Raw genomic sequence first — 15299 nt, 5'->3', positions numbered from 1 at the left:
CTGGCTCCCAGTGGTCTTCCGGGTGCGATTCAAGGTGTTGGTTACCACCTTTAAAGCGCTCCATGGCATAGGACCCGGGTACCTTCGAGACCGACTTCTGCCACCAACAGCCTCCCACCGACCAGTCCGTTCCCACAGAGAGGGTCTCCTCAGGGTGCCATCAGCCAAGTTATGTTGGCTGGCGACACCCAGGGGGAGGGCCTTCTCTGTGGGAGCCCCAGCCCTGTGGAATGAACTGCCCCCCAGAAATACGTAAGATCTCCAACCTCCGGGTGTTTCGCTGTGCACTGAAGACCCTGTTGTTCCGCCAGGCCGGGCTATCGACATGATAATTTTAAATTGGGGTATTTTAAATTTCTGGGGTTTTAAATGGAGCCAAATCTATTTAATCATTTTAATTTTTAACTGCTATTTTGTCTGTGTTTTTAAATAGGCTGTACACCGCCCTGAGTCCTTCGGGAGAAGGGCGGTATAGAAATAAAATTATTATTATTATTATTATTATTATTATTATTATTATTATTATTATTATAGTCCAACCCCCTGATCAAGCAGGAGACCCTTTCCCTCTGATGGTGAACCTATGGCACAGGTGCCCAAAGTGGCACGCACAGCCTTGCCTGTTTGTCTCCTGGTTTTCTGGCATACATGTGACGACCAGCTGTCCTTCGCGCGCGCGGCAGTGCCGAAAACCGGTCTGTGCATGCCAGCCAGCCAGCTGATTGTCAGGTGCACATGTGCTCCAGAACCTGGAAGTTTGGCTTTTCCGGAGCGCGATCCCTTCGCACGCACCGCAGTGCCGAAAACCACCCTGTGCATGTGTGCCAGCCAGCTAATCCCCATTCCCTCCCCGCTTCTGGAGGAAGGATATTGGAAAATCTCCATTCCCACCCCACTCTGGGGCCAGCCAGAGGTGGTATATGCCGGTTCTCCGAACTACTCAAAATTTCTGCTACCAGTTCTCCAGAACCTGTCAGAACCTGCTAAATTTCACCCCTGCAGTGTATGCTAAAGAAATATTGAAGGTACACATGATGAATATGGGCTGCAATAAATCATTGAACAATCTCTATTTAGGACTAAGGTTTCCTTGTCCAGTCGGGTCTGACTCTAGGGCATGATGCTCATCTCTGTTTCATGGCCAAGGGGCCAGCATTGTCCGAAGACAATTTCTGTGGTCATGTGGCCAGCATGGCTCACGGAATGCTGTGACCTTCTCATCAAAGTGGTACCTATTTATCTACTTGCATTTGCATGCTTTCGAACTGCTAGGTGGGCAGGAGCTGCAGCGAGTAACAGGAACTCACCCCATTGTGCAGCACTCGGGTCTAATCGTCGGGGGCGCATGCATGCTAGAACCCAGAAGTTTGGCTTTTCCGGAGCGCAGCCCCGATGAGCACATGCGCGACATTTTTGCACTACATTTTCGGCACTCAGTGCGAAAAGGTTCACCATCACTGCTCTGTCCCATTTCAGGCAGGTGTCCAGTCTTTTCTTAAAAGCCTCCAGTGATGGAGCGCCCACGATTTCTGGTGGCAAGCTGTTCCACTGCTTAATTGTCCTCACGTTTAGGAAGTTTCTCCTTAATTCCAGGTTGCTTCTCTCCTTGATTAGTTTCCATCCATTGCTTCTTTGTCTTGCCTTCTGGTGCTTTGGAGAATAGATTTGACCCCCTCTTCTTTGTGGCAGCCCCTCAAATATTGGAATACTGCTATCAGGTCCTTCCTGGTCGTTCTTTTCTCTAGACTAGCCAAACCCAGCTCTGAAAGATTGGGTCTGGCTGTGAATTCAATCAAGTAGAGAACCAAGCTTTTCCCAGCAAAAAGCCAAATCCTTTAGTTTGAATCTTAAAATTCAACCCCAATTTAGGTCCTTATTTGCAATTAAAGTGTTTTGGTTGTGTTTCTTTTCCCTCTGGATTACTGGATACTCCTTGTGTTGGGAAAGCTGATGCCCAGGCTTTAGTAATCAGAGAATCCCAGCATGAGGCTAACGAAGCAACGGGGATTATTTGTTTTAGCCCCCTTAGGTAGCTTTGTTGTTGTTGTTGTTGTTGTTTTAAAAAAATCTTCATTCTCCTGAGGATGTGATTGTAAAGCCAGCAAGATTTATGCATTTATATGTCTCATTTAGAAACTCGCCTTTATTATTTTTATGAATAACTCAAGACGATGAACATACTTAATATTTCTTCCTCCTATTTTTCCACAACAACCCTGTGAAGTGGGGTGGGCTAAGAGAGAGGGACTGGCTCATTTCATGCCTAAAATGGGACTAGAACTCACCGTCTCCAGGTGGAACTGATTGTCTCCCGGTGATTGGCCCAAAGACACTCAGCTTGGTTTTGTGCCTAAAGTGGGACTAGAACTCACTGACTCCTGATAATTGCCCAAAGATACTCTGGCTTTTGTGCCTAAGGTGGGACTAGAACTCACTGTCTCCTGGTGCTTGGCCCAAAGGCACTCCTAAGGCAGAACTACAACTCACCAACTTCTGGTTTCCAGCCTGATGCCTTCACCATTAGACCAAACTGGTTCTCACACCATTTAAGGATCTTGCTTCTCCTCTATCCAACCTTCCCCAGTAGAATGATATTCCTTAATGGCTAGTGATGATCTTAAGTCAAAATCCTTCTTAGGATAAATACACCCCCCCTCCTCTTCTAGATCCAATTATCCCTGTAGCCTTTTCCCATTCTTTCTTGGATCCTTTAAAGGTAAAGGTTCCCCTCGCACATATGTGTTAGTCGTTCCTGACTCTAGGGGGCGGTGCTTATCTCCGTTTCAAAGCCGAAGAGCCAGCGCTGTCCGAAGACGTCTCCATGGTCATGTGGCTGGCATGACTCAACGCCAAAGGCGCACGGAACGCTGTTACCTTCCCACCAAAGGTGGTCCCTATTTTTCTACTTGCATTCTTTACCTGCTTTTGAACTGCTAAATTGGCAGAAGCTCGGACAAGGAACGGGAGCTCACCCCATTACGTGGCACTAGGGATTCGAACCGCTGAACTGCCGACCTTTCGATCGACAAGCTCAGCGTCTTAGCCACTGAGCCACCACATCCCAAACAGTCAGTCCATGTTTCCCTGGGTGCATTTTTTAACAACCATCACTCACTAAAAAAAAAAAAAGCTTTATTTCATTAATAATTGTCCAAAGAGGAGAAAAGCTATCATCAACCTGACTGTAGTACTTACGATTTGTTTTACTGGACTTGCTAAAGAAGACAAAGCTAATACAGGCCTGGAAATCTCCACTGAGCACTCTAAGCACAGAAAAACCCCACTGTATTTGTCCAGATTTTAGGTGAATAGGAGTTGTCATCATAGCATTTCGCACACTCCAGGTAAGGCAACGTCCGATCTGGCCAGGAATCCATACATGGGAAGTAGCGTTGATCTTTGACAACAGTTAGGAAGACCAAGCCGGATAGAACTCGGAAGAAAGGCGAAGAACGTGGTTCCTCCAGATCTGGTGGGACTTCAGCGTCCGTTATTCTCAACCAACCTGGCGCCGAGAATCTCAGTGCAACAGGGATGTTGTAGTGCTGACTGCAGTGATGTCCTTGCATTTTGGAGCCCTGCTTTAGAGAAAGGACAGTTAAAGGGAAGGAATGCTTCGGGAGAACAAAGATTTCCCCCCCCCCCTTCATTTAGTCTTAAAACGGAGACGTGAATGTGCAATTATTAGAAATCACCAAATGTAACATGTTCTCCAATTGTTCCGCTAAACCCAGCAAACCCGTGGCAGCATATTCTACAAATAGAGCCTCGGTGTTATTTTGTCGTGTCCCCCGCCCCCTCCTGAAATCTAACACACTGGAGAGAATCGAATAGTGGTGAGTTGAGGTCACACGGAGGAGGGGGCTTGGTGCAGGGGTGGGCTTCCAAAATTTTAGCAAGGGGTTCTCTGCTGGGTAGGCGTGGCCATGGTGGGCGTGGCCTAGTCAGCCTTCTGCACCACAGTGGGGGGAGGGGTGTTTTTCCACCCCCGGCTCCGGAGGCTGTCCTTGAGCCTCCTGGAGGGCGAAAGCAACCTTGAGCCAGTCAGAATTGAACTGCTGGCAGTGGGCAGAGTCAGCCTGCAATACTGCATTCTAACCACTGTGCAATCATAGCCCTTCCTTCCTTCCTTCCTTCCTTCCTTCCTTCCTTCCTTCCTTCCTTCCTATTCTCCAAAGCCCCTGAGGGCAGGACAAGAAGCAACGGGTGGAAACTAATCAAGGAGAGAAGCAATTTAGAACTAAGGAGAAATTTCCTGACAGTGAGAACAATTCATCAGAGGAACAACTTGCCTGCAGAAGTTGTGAATGCTCCAACACTGGAAGTTTTTAAGAAGAGGTTGGATAACCATTTGTCTGAAGGGGTGTGGGGTTTCCTGCCTGGGCAGGGGGTTGGACTAGAAGACCTCCAAGGTCCCTTCCAACTCTGTTATTCTATTCTATTCCTTCCTTCCTTCCTTCCTTCCTTCCTTCCTTCCTTCCTTCCTTCCTTCCTTCCTTCCCACTTAGCAATAGCACATAGACTTATATACCGCTTCACAGGATTTCACAGCCCTCTCTAAGTGGTTTACAGAGTCAGCATCTTGCCCCCAACCATCTGAGTCCTCAATGTTACACCGACGTAAAAGTTGGCAGGGCGGCTGGCAAAAGAATAGATGAAAGGAGACATAAGCAACGATGAGACCGAAAAGGACTTTCCCTAAATCCCTAAGCAGGATTTCTTCAGTCGTAATCCCGTGGCCAACATGGTTGTGACTTCCGAGGGTTGAGAGATGATGCTTTCACCCGTCCTTGTGGCTTGTGGTCTGACCTGGGAGTTTGTGCAAATTAATTTTCTTCTTACACCCAACCCCGCCCTTCCTCCCCACCCCCACACACCCAGTTGACGTCCAGGGCATTTGGAGCCTTGAGGATTCCCATTAAATCAGGTCATGATAGCATCCCTCATTGGCAGGTCATGTTTCATAGTTCCTATTTGCAGACGGGGGGGGGGGGGTATTTATAGAGACGTGGGCAGGCGCCCTGAACAGGTGTGAAGGATGTTGAGCTGAAGGAACACATCGGATGGAAGCGACAAGCCCAGCGAGTCAGAGCTGTTAAGGAGACAGAGAAGCAAGCAGGAGATGTTCTTGGGCAGCTACACCAGTTGTAACTTCTTGGTGGGGAGGGACGGGGCAAGGTGGGTCGTGGCACGGCCCCAAGAAATCCCTTACAAAGCGACTGATGCACAATACACACTTCAAAAAGAGATCAGCTGGCTCTCAAGTTTTGGCAGCAAATCAAGCTGTTGCATCTCGACAAGAATCCTGCTGCTGAAAAATTAGGGCAAGAAGGCTAAATTCTGTGGGGAGATCTCCAAGGCTTTGGTGAAGGCTTCAAATCACCCAGGGCTGCGTGGTTGGCTACTACAAATACACTGAGGCAACCTACAGCTCCGGATGGATCTCAGGAGAGCTGGCCACTGGTTCCTTTGAAGGTTTGAACGGGTGGCCTATTACAGCTTGGATATTTTAAAACAAGGCCGTGTTAGCCCCTCAGGGAAAACAGTGAGGAATCTGGTAGACGTTCTTCTGGCTAACACATGTTCTTAAAATGCCTAAACTGCAGTTTACGAAAGTTTCCGCTTTCTAAGAACATGTGTTAGTTGGAAAAGGTGCTTACCAGACACCTGAACTTTTGAGTTTGGACACGGTCTGAAGAACAATCTCTCTTCCAGATGTTTTTCCTCCCTGATTTATTGGTTGACCCTTGTCCTGGCCCCTCACTGGTCGACGGTGAAATCAATATGGATTCTGATTTGTTGGATGAATTCATGCAGTGGTTGGACTTCAATCATCTGGATTGGGTTTAATCTGGATACTTGCACTGAAGAGAAGCTGGGCAAAATGTGCCCTTCTAGCTGAAGGATTCGATTATTCTGTGGTACCATTCGTAGTTTTGCAATTTTTCCAAGTAGCTGTCTACAGAGCAGCCCTGCCCATGTGTTAATTATGGTTGGTTGCCCAGTAAAGCAGATGTTTAGATTGGATTTGGCATTTTATCCACCTAACAAATCCTTCCCAAGCATCTGGGCTAGAGAGATGTTGTTGTTTAATAATAACAATAATCCCTTGTGTGTCCAATCACACTTGGCTAATAAAGAATTCTATTCCATTCCATTCCATTCCATTCCATTCCATTCCATTCCATTCCATTCCATTCCACTCCACTCCACTCCACCCCATCTTCTCTTCTCTTCTCTTCTCTTCTCTTCTCTTCTCTTCTCTTCTCTTCTCTTCTCTTCTCTTCTCTTCTCTTCTCTTCTCTTCTCTTCTCTTCTCTTCTCTTCTCTTCTCTTCCCTTCCCTTCCCTTCCCTTCCCTTCCCTTCCCTTCCATTCCATTCCATTCCATTCCACTCCATCTTCTCTTCTTCTCTTCTCTTCTCTTCTCTTCTCTTCTCTTCTCTTCTCTTCTCTTCTCTTCTCTTCCCTTCCCTTCCCCTCCACTCCACTCCACTCCACTCCACTCCACTCCACTCCACTCCACTCCACTCCACTCCATCTTCTCTTCTCTTCTCTTCTCTTCTCTTCTCTTCTCTTCTCTTCTCTTCTCTTCTCTTCCACTCCACTCCACTCCACTCCATCTTCTCTTCTCTCTTCTCTTCTCTTCTCTTCTCTTCTCTTCTCTTCTCTTCTCTTCTCTTCCCCTCCCCTCCCCTCCACTCCACTCCACTCCACTCCACTCCATCTTCTCTTCTCTCTTCTCTTCTCTTCTCTTCTCTTCTCTTCTCTTCTCTTCTCTTCTCTTTCTTCCCTTCCCTTCCCTTCCCTTCCCTTCCCTTCCCTTCCCTTCCCTTCCATTCTATTCTATTCTATTCCAAGCAGAGGAAAGACCTGTGGGAGTGCAAGGCCAGGTACCGGCGCCTGGAGGCTCAGTGGGCTGAGATGGTCAGACAGTTCCAGGCCAGTCCCACTAGAACAAGGCCCTCCAGCTCCTTGCCACCAGTGGCACTTCCCTCCAGCCTTCACTCAAAGCCCCGCACCAAGCAGACCCCATGTCGGAATTTCTGCCCCCCTCCAACCTACACAAAAAGACCCCAAAGGGGGAGACTCTCTGCAGCAACACAAACATTCATTGCACGTATCCGGCCCAGGGCCCGTAGTTTGAGTACCCCTGATTTAGTGCAATATTAAAAAATGCAAATATTTTTTCTGCGGACCACCAAAATTTTCTCACGGGCCACCAGTGGTCCACGGACCACCGGTTGGTGACCGCTGAACTAGAACATGAACCTGGGCTGCATGTGCATGCAGACAAGGATGCAAATCAGAAAGGAGATCTTTTGTTATCCTTGGCCAGAAACATCTAATCAATTATGATAAATTAAATGTCCTGAGCCTAAAGCATCACTCCATCTTTGGAAAGAGCAAGTGAAGGCCAGGAACTCTGCACATGGTCATCGACCAGAAGGAGTTTTGGTATTTACCAATTGTCAATACATGCCGGTGGCCAAGCAGCCGAATGTTGATCACTGACCACAGGGATTGCCGCCACAGTCATAAGTGTGAGGAGCAGTTGTAATTCTCTATTTTTAAACACGGTTGTAACTTCAAACACACACTAATAGTCATAAATTGAGGATTACCTGTGTCACAGGTCCAATTACTTATCAGACCGAGTTGCTGGCACATTGCTCTGTTCTTGGTCCTGCCTAGCTAGATTCCTGATGCAACCGAAGCGGAGATAGACTAGATTTTTGGAAGCCCACCACTATCAATTCCAAACATCTTCCGCAACAATGGTGTCAGAGTTGGTGGGCCGGATGGACAAGGAAGGATGCCAGACCCCTAAGCACTTCCTTAACTCTCCATCACTTGAGCCCTTAGTCGTTCCCGCTTCTCTGGCACTACCCCCTCCTCCCTTAGCCAGGGGAGGGGGTGAGTTTCCCCAGGACCTCCCCCTTGAATAAGGGGAAGGGTCCCTCCCCGTCTCCCTCTGCAAGGGTCCCGCTCCCCAGCGTTGACTGCCTTCCCCGTTGGCTCTCCAGCAGCCCTCCCCCTCCCTCGGGCCCCTCTCCGAAGACCCCCCCTCCCTCCTGCTCGGCTTCCCTTCCCCTCCCACCCGTCTCCCCTTCCTCCCTGCCTGATTGGCCGAAGCCCGTCCTTATGCTAATCATATGCGAATAGTCCAGGGCTAGTCAGCTGACGTCACCGGGCCCAGTGGCCGCCGCCGCCGAGGGAGGGGAAAGAGGGAAAGAGGGAAAGAGGGAAGAAGAGGAGGAGGAGGAGGAGGAGGAGGAGGAGGAGGCGGAGGCGAAGCGGAGCGGAGTGGAGCGCCTTCCGTCGCCCAGGCAAAGCGGGGAAGATCCGGCTGAGCGCGGCGCGGGGGAGTCCGGGCTGGGCAGCCCCCCCACTCCCCCCCCCCGCTTCCCTCTCGCCCTGCTCCCGCGCGGCTCAAGCAGGCAGGCAGGCAGGCAGGGCTCGCCGGGGCGGGGCGGCCGGGGCGGGGCAGCGCCTGCTGGGAACATCATGGCTACTCTGGCCAACGGGCTAGCGCAGCAGCAGCAGCAGCAGCAGCAACAGCAGCAGCACCAGCAGCACCAGCAGCAGCAGCAGCAGCAGCAGCCGCCTCCCGCCGGGCCCCCGCCGCCGCCGCCGCCGCCCCCCCCGCCGCCGCCGCCGCCGCCGCAGGCGGAGAGCGCCGCTTTCAGCACCACGAACAGCGCCGCGAGGATGAATGGGCTGACGGCGCCGGCGCCCGGCCCGGGAGGCTCCATCGCCATGAAGGACCACGATGCCATCAAGCTCTTCATCGGCCAGATCCCGCGGAACCTGGAGGAGACCGACCTCAAGCCCCTCTTCGAGGAATTCGGCAAGATCTACGAACTCACCGTGCTCAAGGATCGCTTCACCGGCATGCACAAAGGTAGGCAAGGCAAGGCAAGGCAAGGCAAGGCAAGGCTGGCCCCGAGCCCGGAGATCGCTCGCTTGCTCGCTGCCTGGCTGCCTAGCTGGCTGGCTGGCTGGCTGGCTGGCTGGCTGGCTCGCCCGCGCGGACCCCTCCTCCGGCTCCGACGCCTCCCGAGACCCGCCACGCCTGCCCCGCCTGGCCGGGCGGAGGGGCCAACAAAGGAACCGCCGCTCTCGCTCGCTCGCTCGCTCGCTCGCTCTCTCCGTGTGTGTGTCCGTGTGTGTGTGTGTGTGTGTGTGTGCGCGCCCGCCCGCCCGTGGGTGCGCAAGCGAGGGAGACGTGCAGGTCTACTCGGAAGCAAGCCCGCCAGCCAGCCAGCCACGCAGCCCCACGGAACCCTGGTTTTCGCGGGTGGGGGGGGGAGAGTGTGAGGGGGTGGTGGAAAGTGCGCGTGGCCTGGCGGCCCACGGGAAAGAAATTCACCAAAGCCCCCCAGCAGCAGGGCTGCCGCCTCGGAAGATGGCACGGAAGGGGTTCGTTCACCCACCGGAGTGTTCGTGTCCTGGAAGGGTTTGGTTCGGGCACAAAGAAAACGACAGGCTGTGCCGAGAGGGAGGGAGGAAGCCGGCCCTCCCCCTCTGGTGCCCCCTCCCTCCGTTCCCCACCCTTCCCCTCCCCAGATCGTATCGATAAGCCTGTGTACAAACTTGGGTGAAAGGGTTTTTTTAAAAAAAACAAGAGAGGATGGAGTTGTGACACGTGGAAGGGGAGATCTCTCCCCCCTCCCCCGCAAAAACTCCATACGTTTTGGCAGGAAGAAGTTAACACCACCAGCAAAGGCTCCCCCCCTCCCCCCCCCTCTCCCCCTTTCTCAGGTTGTGTTGTTCTTCGCAATTCGTTGGTTAGGCATGTGGGCGCCTTCAGTTGGGTTTGCCTCTCTGAGTAAACACACACCTTAGGAGAAGAGGGCTGCACAGCTCCTCACAACTGCAGCCGTGCTCAGATTTCGGGCTAAGCTCCATTCATCGTTTTTTCGCAGCTTGGCCTGGTCCTCCCGATGGTGCAGCCCCTTTCTTTTTTGCCTGACAATTTACGGGTCCGGGTGCATTGCATAATCCCCTTCCCCCCCAAAAAAATGGGCTTCGGAAAGAAGAACTGGCTTCCCAAAGGTTGGCCAAATGCAAAGTTTGGCTGGGTGGAACATTGGACGCCCCACCTACACTTCCCCACCCCCCACCCCCACCCCGAAAGGTTAGCTGGATTTGTGAGAAAAGAAGTGAATGAATCAAAAGTGTGTGAGCATGTGTGTGTAACCTGTGTGTAACACGTGTGTATGTGTGTGTGTAACACACACAGAGAGAGAAAACAGGAAGCCCAGATCTTCTGAATGAGGACAGGGGATGCTGTACCTGAAGGTGGCCTCTCGGTTTGACTGCAAAGTTTGTTGTGATGTATTTGTGCGTCATGGGGAGGGGGAGTGAGGCTGGGGGTCCTGCATATGCTGATGAAGGAGCGTGTGTATTTGCAGGGGAGGGGGGGTTCAGGAATCATGCATAAACACTCTGGATTTGCATCAACCAAATTAGCTTAGGTTGTTTTGGGTTTTTTCCTCCCCCTGTTTTCCGAGTTCTTTGCAGTAGGTTAATCCCTAAAGACAGCAGACCCAATAAATCCAGGCACCAAATATTTATCTGTTGGCTTATTATCTTGGCAAGCTTTGTACATGAATATAGATATGACATCTTTGGCAGTCCTGGTGAAGTGTGTGGCGTGAAGCTAGCCCACCCCATCCAAAAAAAAAAAAAAAAACCTGGTTTCCACAACAACTGGCTAAGGAGGTGTAAAGATCTACTATTGGAGGATTTCCTGCTTCTTATTCCTCAGCTGACTTAGATCCGGTGTGAAGACTGGTGAGCATGTGGTAGGACGTGTCTTTCTGTGTGCACACAGCGTATCTTCACACCAGGAGCCCATGTTTGGGTCGTGGCGTGACATTCTTTGCGTGCAGTTCAAGTCTTTTTTTTTTTTTTTTTGACTTCTTGCCATTGGCTGGACAGTTCCTTGCAGGTTTCTTGGCAACCTTTTCTTGAACTGGTTCATCCTTGTCTTCTCCTTCTTCTTAGGACTGAGGAAAAGGGCCCGGCCCAAAGTCGCCTTAGGTCAGGACGAGAGAATTCGTGGTCTTCCACTTTGTAGACAAGGGCCTTTAGCAACTACACCAAATAGGTGCCCCATCTCAAGAATGGACTTGTCTACTTCTGAATGCAATCTCCTAGGAGACCCCATTGGGTTCCTACTCTGCGGAATTTCTTGGAGGCATCTAGTTGAGTAGGGATAACAAGATAATGAGTCCTTCGGGAGTAGGACTCAATACAAATTCTATTATTATTATTATTATTATTATTATTATTATTATTATTATTATTATTATTATTATTATTTACTCATCTGGCACCATGCTTATGGTGAGGCTAGAACTCCCAGCTCCCAGTTTCTAGGGACTTTAACCCCTATTTGAAGCAGGCTCAATATCACCATACCTGCCTAATCTGATTAGTATTTTAGTGTTTTGACAGGCAGCAAAGTTGTGTGTGTGAGAGAGAGAGGGGGGGGGAGGGAGGGGGAGGGAGGGGGGAGGGAGGGGGAGGGAGGGAGGGTGTATTCTGCAATCCACTTTCACTTTTCCGAAGAGGACCATTCTTCTTTGTCACCTCAAAGTTAGAAAGAGGTGGACTTACTCATAAAACTTCTCGACGTTTAATTTTACTGAAGGTCAGAAATCAATTATCACGGAATTAGTGCGTTCACACAGGCAAAATGGGTCCTCTTAGGTCCTTGGGAGCGATTTCTAGGAGCTAAAATGGAGGATAGGGAAAAAAACACCCAACAACGAACAGATACCGTAAGAAGCAAAAGTAGGCTCAGGGTTGCTTAAGAATGCTTGCATTTCACTTTTTCTTCCCCCAAATAGCAGGTTCTTCTACTCCACGTTATATTTTTAGCTCCACTTCTTGGAAGTTATCAGCAGAAGGCTCTCGACTGTCCATTAAACGCAGAGATGCATTTAACTCCCTGTTACATGTATGACCAACTCTTTGGCGTTTTAGCCACAAGAGAAGGAAAGCATTTGGTTAAAAGCTGAGATCTTACAGCTCTCTGAATTCAATAAGACTTTTCTTTTCCTAAGTAAACATGTAAACATTTCCTAAGTAAGCCTGACTAGGTGGCTCAGTGGCTAAGACACTGAAGTTGTCAATCAGAAAGGTCGGCAGTCCGGCGGTTCGAATCCCTAGTATACGTCTCCTGTGTGAGCAGGGGGTTGGATTAGATAACCTCCGAGGTCCTTTTCAACTCTGTTACTGTAATGCTCTAATTCCTAAGGAAATGCGAACAACATTTTAATCTGAAGTTATAACTCTGTGTTTAGTTCTCTGGAAAAAACAACAACAACAATCCTCGCCTGAATTCAGGGAGGCTTATTGTGAGTGGTTGTATTTTTGAATTTTCAGCATCTTAAATTTCACGTTGGGTAAAATTTCTTGTGGGTAAAATGCCTGATCAATACGTTTCAAAGATCGAGAAAAAGGGGCATGTTAAAACACTTCTTATGCCAATGGACCCCATTCCCTGGAAAAAATTTTTTAAAAAAAAAACACCTGTCCCTATCTCTTTGTTTTTATAACTTTTTAAGGTTTAGCGACAGTATTTTGAAAAATGGACTTTCCGAATGAATGCAAAAATGAGAATTTTGATGCCTGGCGTTGGGTTGGTGCTGCAGGACACGTAATAGTCAGGAAGAAGATTCGCCTTAATTTTCTATCATCTCCAAGATAGATGGACCGGGAGATTCTCTAAAATAATATTTTAAAAAGGTAGCTTTGCAAAATAAATGTAGGCCTGTAGGTGTGATGAAAGGAGATAGGGATAGAGATAAAGCAGTGGAAGGGAGGGAATGAACCCAGATTTCACTGGGCGAGAAACAAACAAGCAGATAGGTGAATTTCTGTCTCTTGCTCAATAGGGGTGAAACAGGAGATAGTCTGTCATTAAAATGAATATATATGAATATCATGTTTCTTGCTGGCAGACGGAGGGATAAAGGAAGTTGGCTGGCACTGAAGTTTCTTTAGAAAATAATATGCAATTTGGCAGACAGGATCAGGCTGTCTTTACGCATTTGTAAACTGTAGCATTTTCTGAGCTTCGTGGTAAGCTCCTTTCCTCGTTTTATATACCGAACTCCAATGTAATTACCACTTAGCTTATCAATAAATTGCCATCCTCATCACCAACAGCAGAAGCAGCAGAAGCATTTCTGTTTCTAGCTGTTTATCAATATTGGAAGCTTTGCCAACCAAAAAGAAAATCCAACTTGCTTCCCTCTTTAAAATCATTCAATGAAATGTCATCCTTCGTTTAATGAAGACTTTGCTTGGCTATCTGTTTATCTATCAAATATATGTCTTCTGCAGCTCCTATCTGCATCAGGGCAAACCAGTAGGATAAACTTCCTTCCTTCCTTCCTTCCTTCCTTCCTTCCTTCCTTCCTTCCTTCCTTCCTTCTTTCCTTCCCCTCCCTCTCCTTCCCCTCCCACTCCTTCCTTCCTCTCCCTCTCCTTCCTTCCTTCCTTCCTCTCCCTCCTTCCTTCTTTCCTCCCTCACTTCCTCCCTCCTTCCTTCCCCTTCCTCTCCCTCTCCTTCCTTCTTCCCTCCCTCCCTCCCTTCCTCCTTCCTTTTCCTTCCTTCCTTCCTTCCTTCCTTCCTTCCTTCCTTCCTTCCTTCCTTCCTTCCTTCCTTTCTGGAGTTCTCTTGCCATAAGCATTTGCCTCTCCGTCACCTAGTTTGTCCGCAGGATCCTTGTTCTGGCTTTAGGTGTCTGTCACTCTTGATTTCTTTCCATTGGAAGACAAGAGGGTTGCACTTATTAAGAGTTATTAATACTTAATCATCTGGCAGATTTAATTGTGCCAATATTAAAAATGCATCAATGTCAAATTTCGTTCATTAAATATTTACAGTTTTGAAGGGAAACTGTTTTGCTGCTGTTTTAATATCATTTCAGGAAGCTTTATATAGGATTTAATTAAAAAGGGGGGGGATGGGGGAAGCTCTGCCGATGCTGTGCATGGTATCCTTTGATCCTCGTTGGGTTTCTCTCCTCTTTTACCAAAGGGTTAAGCCCAAAAAAAAACAAACATCCACCTTCTTTTACCCCTCGGAAGCAAACAGCCTCCTGCTCTGGTCCCCTCTCCCCATCCAGCAGCCTGCCGAAGCCGATGTAAAAAAAAAAATCCCAAGGTGCTAATCTCATTTGTGACTATTTAGCCATAACAAAATATCAGCTGAGCCTTCCTGGAAGGAAGAAGTTAAGAGGTGACTCAGTGCTGGGCTGCCTTGGACACTCTCCGTCTTGATTCACTGCCCGCAGTGTGTAGGAGACAAGTAAGGCACTTGCCTAGCTCAGCAGGCCCAAGAAAGTACAATCAAACAACTCCTTCGATATAACACGTTGATCTTTTAATTTTTTCATTTTTCACACTCTGCGCCAAGCACATCAGGCTACAAGCGTAGGCCACCATTCCCGGTCCATAGCTACGGTCTCCGCATCCTTCCATTTAACGTTGACGTTGTTTTCGGACTTTTCTGGCACCTGGTTTTTCTTTGGCCTTCCTCTTTTTTTTCTCCGACCATCTGGTTGTATCCAACTGATGTGCGGTTTTTGCTTGGACGTTGCTCACTCATGCGGAACACCTGTCCGTCAAAGCCCCTTTCTTCTTCGTTCGGTTGCTATCTCCGAGAGTCTTTGGGAATTACACTTCGTGGTAGCATTTCCTCGTTTGGGGACACGGTCCCTAACTCCTGCACCACGCCAATCGAGCTCAATTAAATTCGTCCTTCGCAAACCGCACTTGGATCATCGGTTTCAGCTTGGTTAGTAGTACATATCTTGGTTTCCGTGGGGCGAGGAGGTGACGTTGAATTTGGGGGCTGCGTGAAAGTTTGGGCGTTTGCTTGCTTGGGGCATCAGTGTAGTAAGCAAACTTAGAAAATCAGTGAATCGGTGAGCAGGTTATGAGTCGTGTGTGAATCCAGGATGCAAGGCAATTTACTCACAGCTACTAAGCTATCTTAGTGGTTTTATTTGTTTGATTTATATAGCTACTCATCTCACATACATGACTCTAGATCAGTGTTTCTCAACCTTGGAAGCTTGAAGATGGGTGGACTTCAACTCCCAGAATCCCCCAGCCAGCACTGCTGGCTGGGGGATTCTGGGAGTTGAAGTCCACCCATCTTCAAGCTTCCAAGATTGAGAAACACTGCTCTAGATAGCTAACATCTCACAAACTCGATTTGTTCACCCTAGTTTATGACTTGGTGGGTTTTGTGAAGATTTCTTACTCAAAAAC

General features: G+C 48.9%; 1 protein-coding gene and 1 long non-coding RNA gene across 7 annotated transcripts in view; one reads left to right on the top strand and one right to left on the bottom strand.

Moving 5' to 3' along the window:
* Nucleotides 1-3183: 3183 nt before the first annotated feature.
* On the bottom strand, nt 3184-9030 carry LOC148112175 (uncharacterized). The gene is made up of 2 exons (XR_015729798.1): nt 8870-9030; nt 3184-3578 (listed from the first exon to the last, which is right to left on the bottom strand). It is a non-coding gene; the product is annotated as an uncharacterized LOC148112175 (long non-coding RNA).
* CELF6 (CUGBP Elav-like family member 6) overlaps nt 8508-15299 on the top strand; it is a 148465-nt gene continuing 141673 nt past the window's right edge. For 3 of the 6 annotated variants that reach the window (XR_015729797.1, XM_034432582.3, XM_034432583.3), the window contains exon 1: nt 8508-8904. Coding sequence is in view for 5 of the 6 variants with exons in the window: in XM_034432582.3 (XP_034288473.2) it covers nt 8508-8904 (397 nt within the window). In the remaining variant the exon portion in view is untranslated. The remainder of the gene's footprint in view (nt 8905-15299) is intronic. The other 3 variants (XM_087878159.1, XM_087878160.1, XM_087878161.1) reach the window with 2 other exon arrangements.

This window comes from Pantherophis guttatus, chromosome 13 (genome assembly GCF_059756535.1).
Source record: "Pantherophis guttatus breed Tessera chromosome 13, ASM5975653v1, whole genome shotgun sequence".
Classification (NCBI taxonomy): Eukaryota; Metazoa; Chordata; class Lepidosauria; order Squamata; family Colubridae; genus Pantherophis; species Pantherophis guttatus.
The sequence above is the reverse complement of the archived record's forward strand: the minus strand, read 5'-3'. Positions and strand labels throughout refer to the sequence as shown.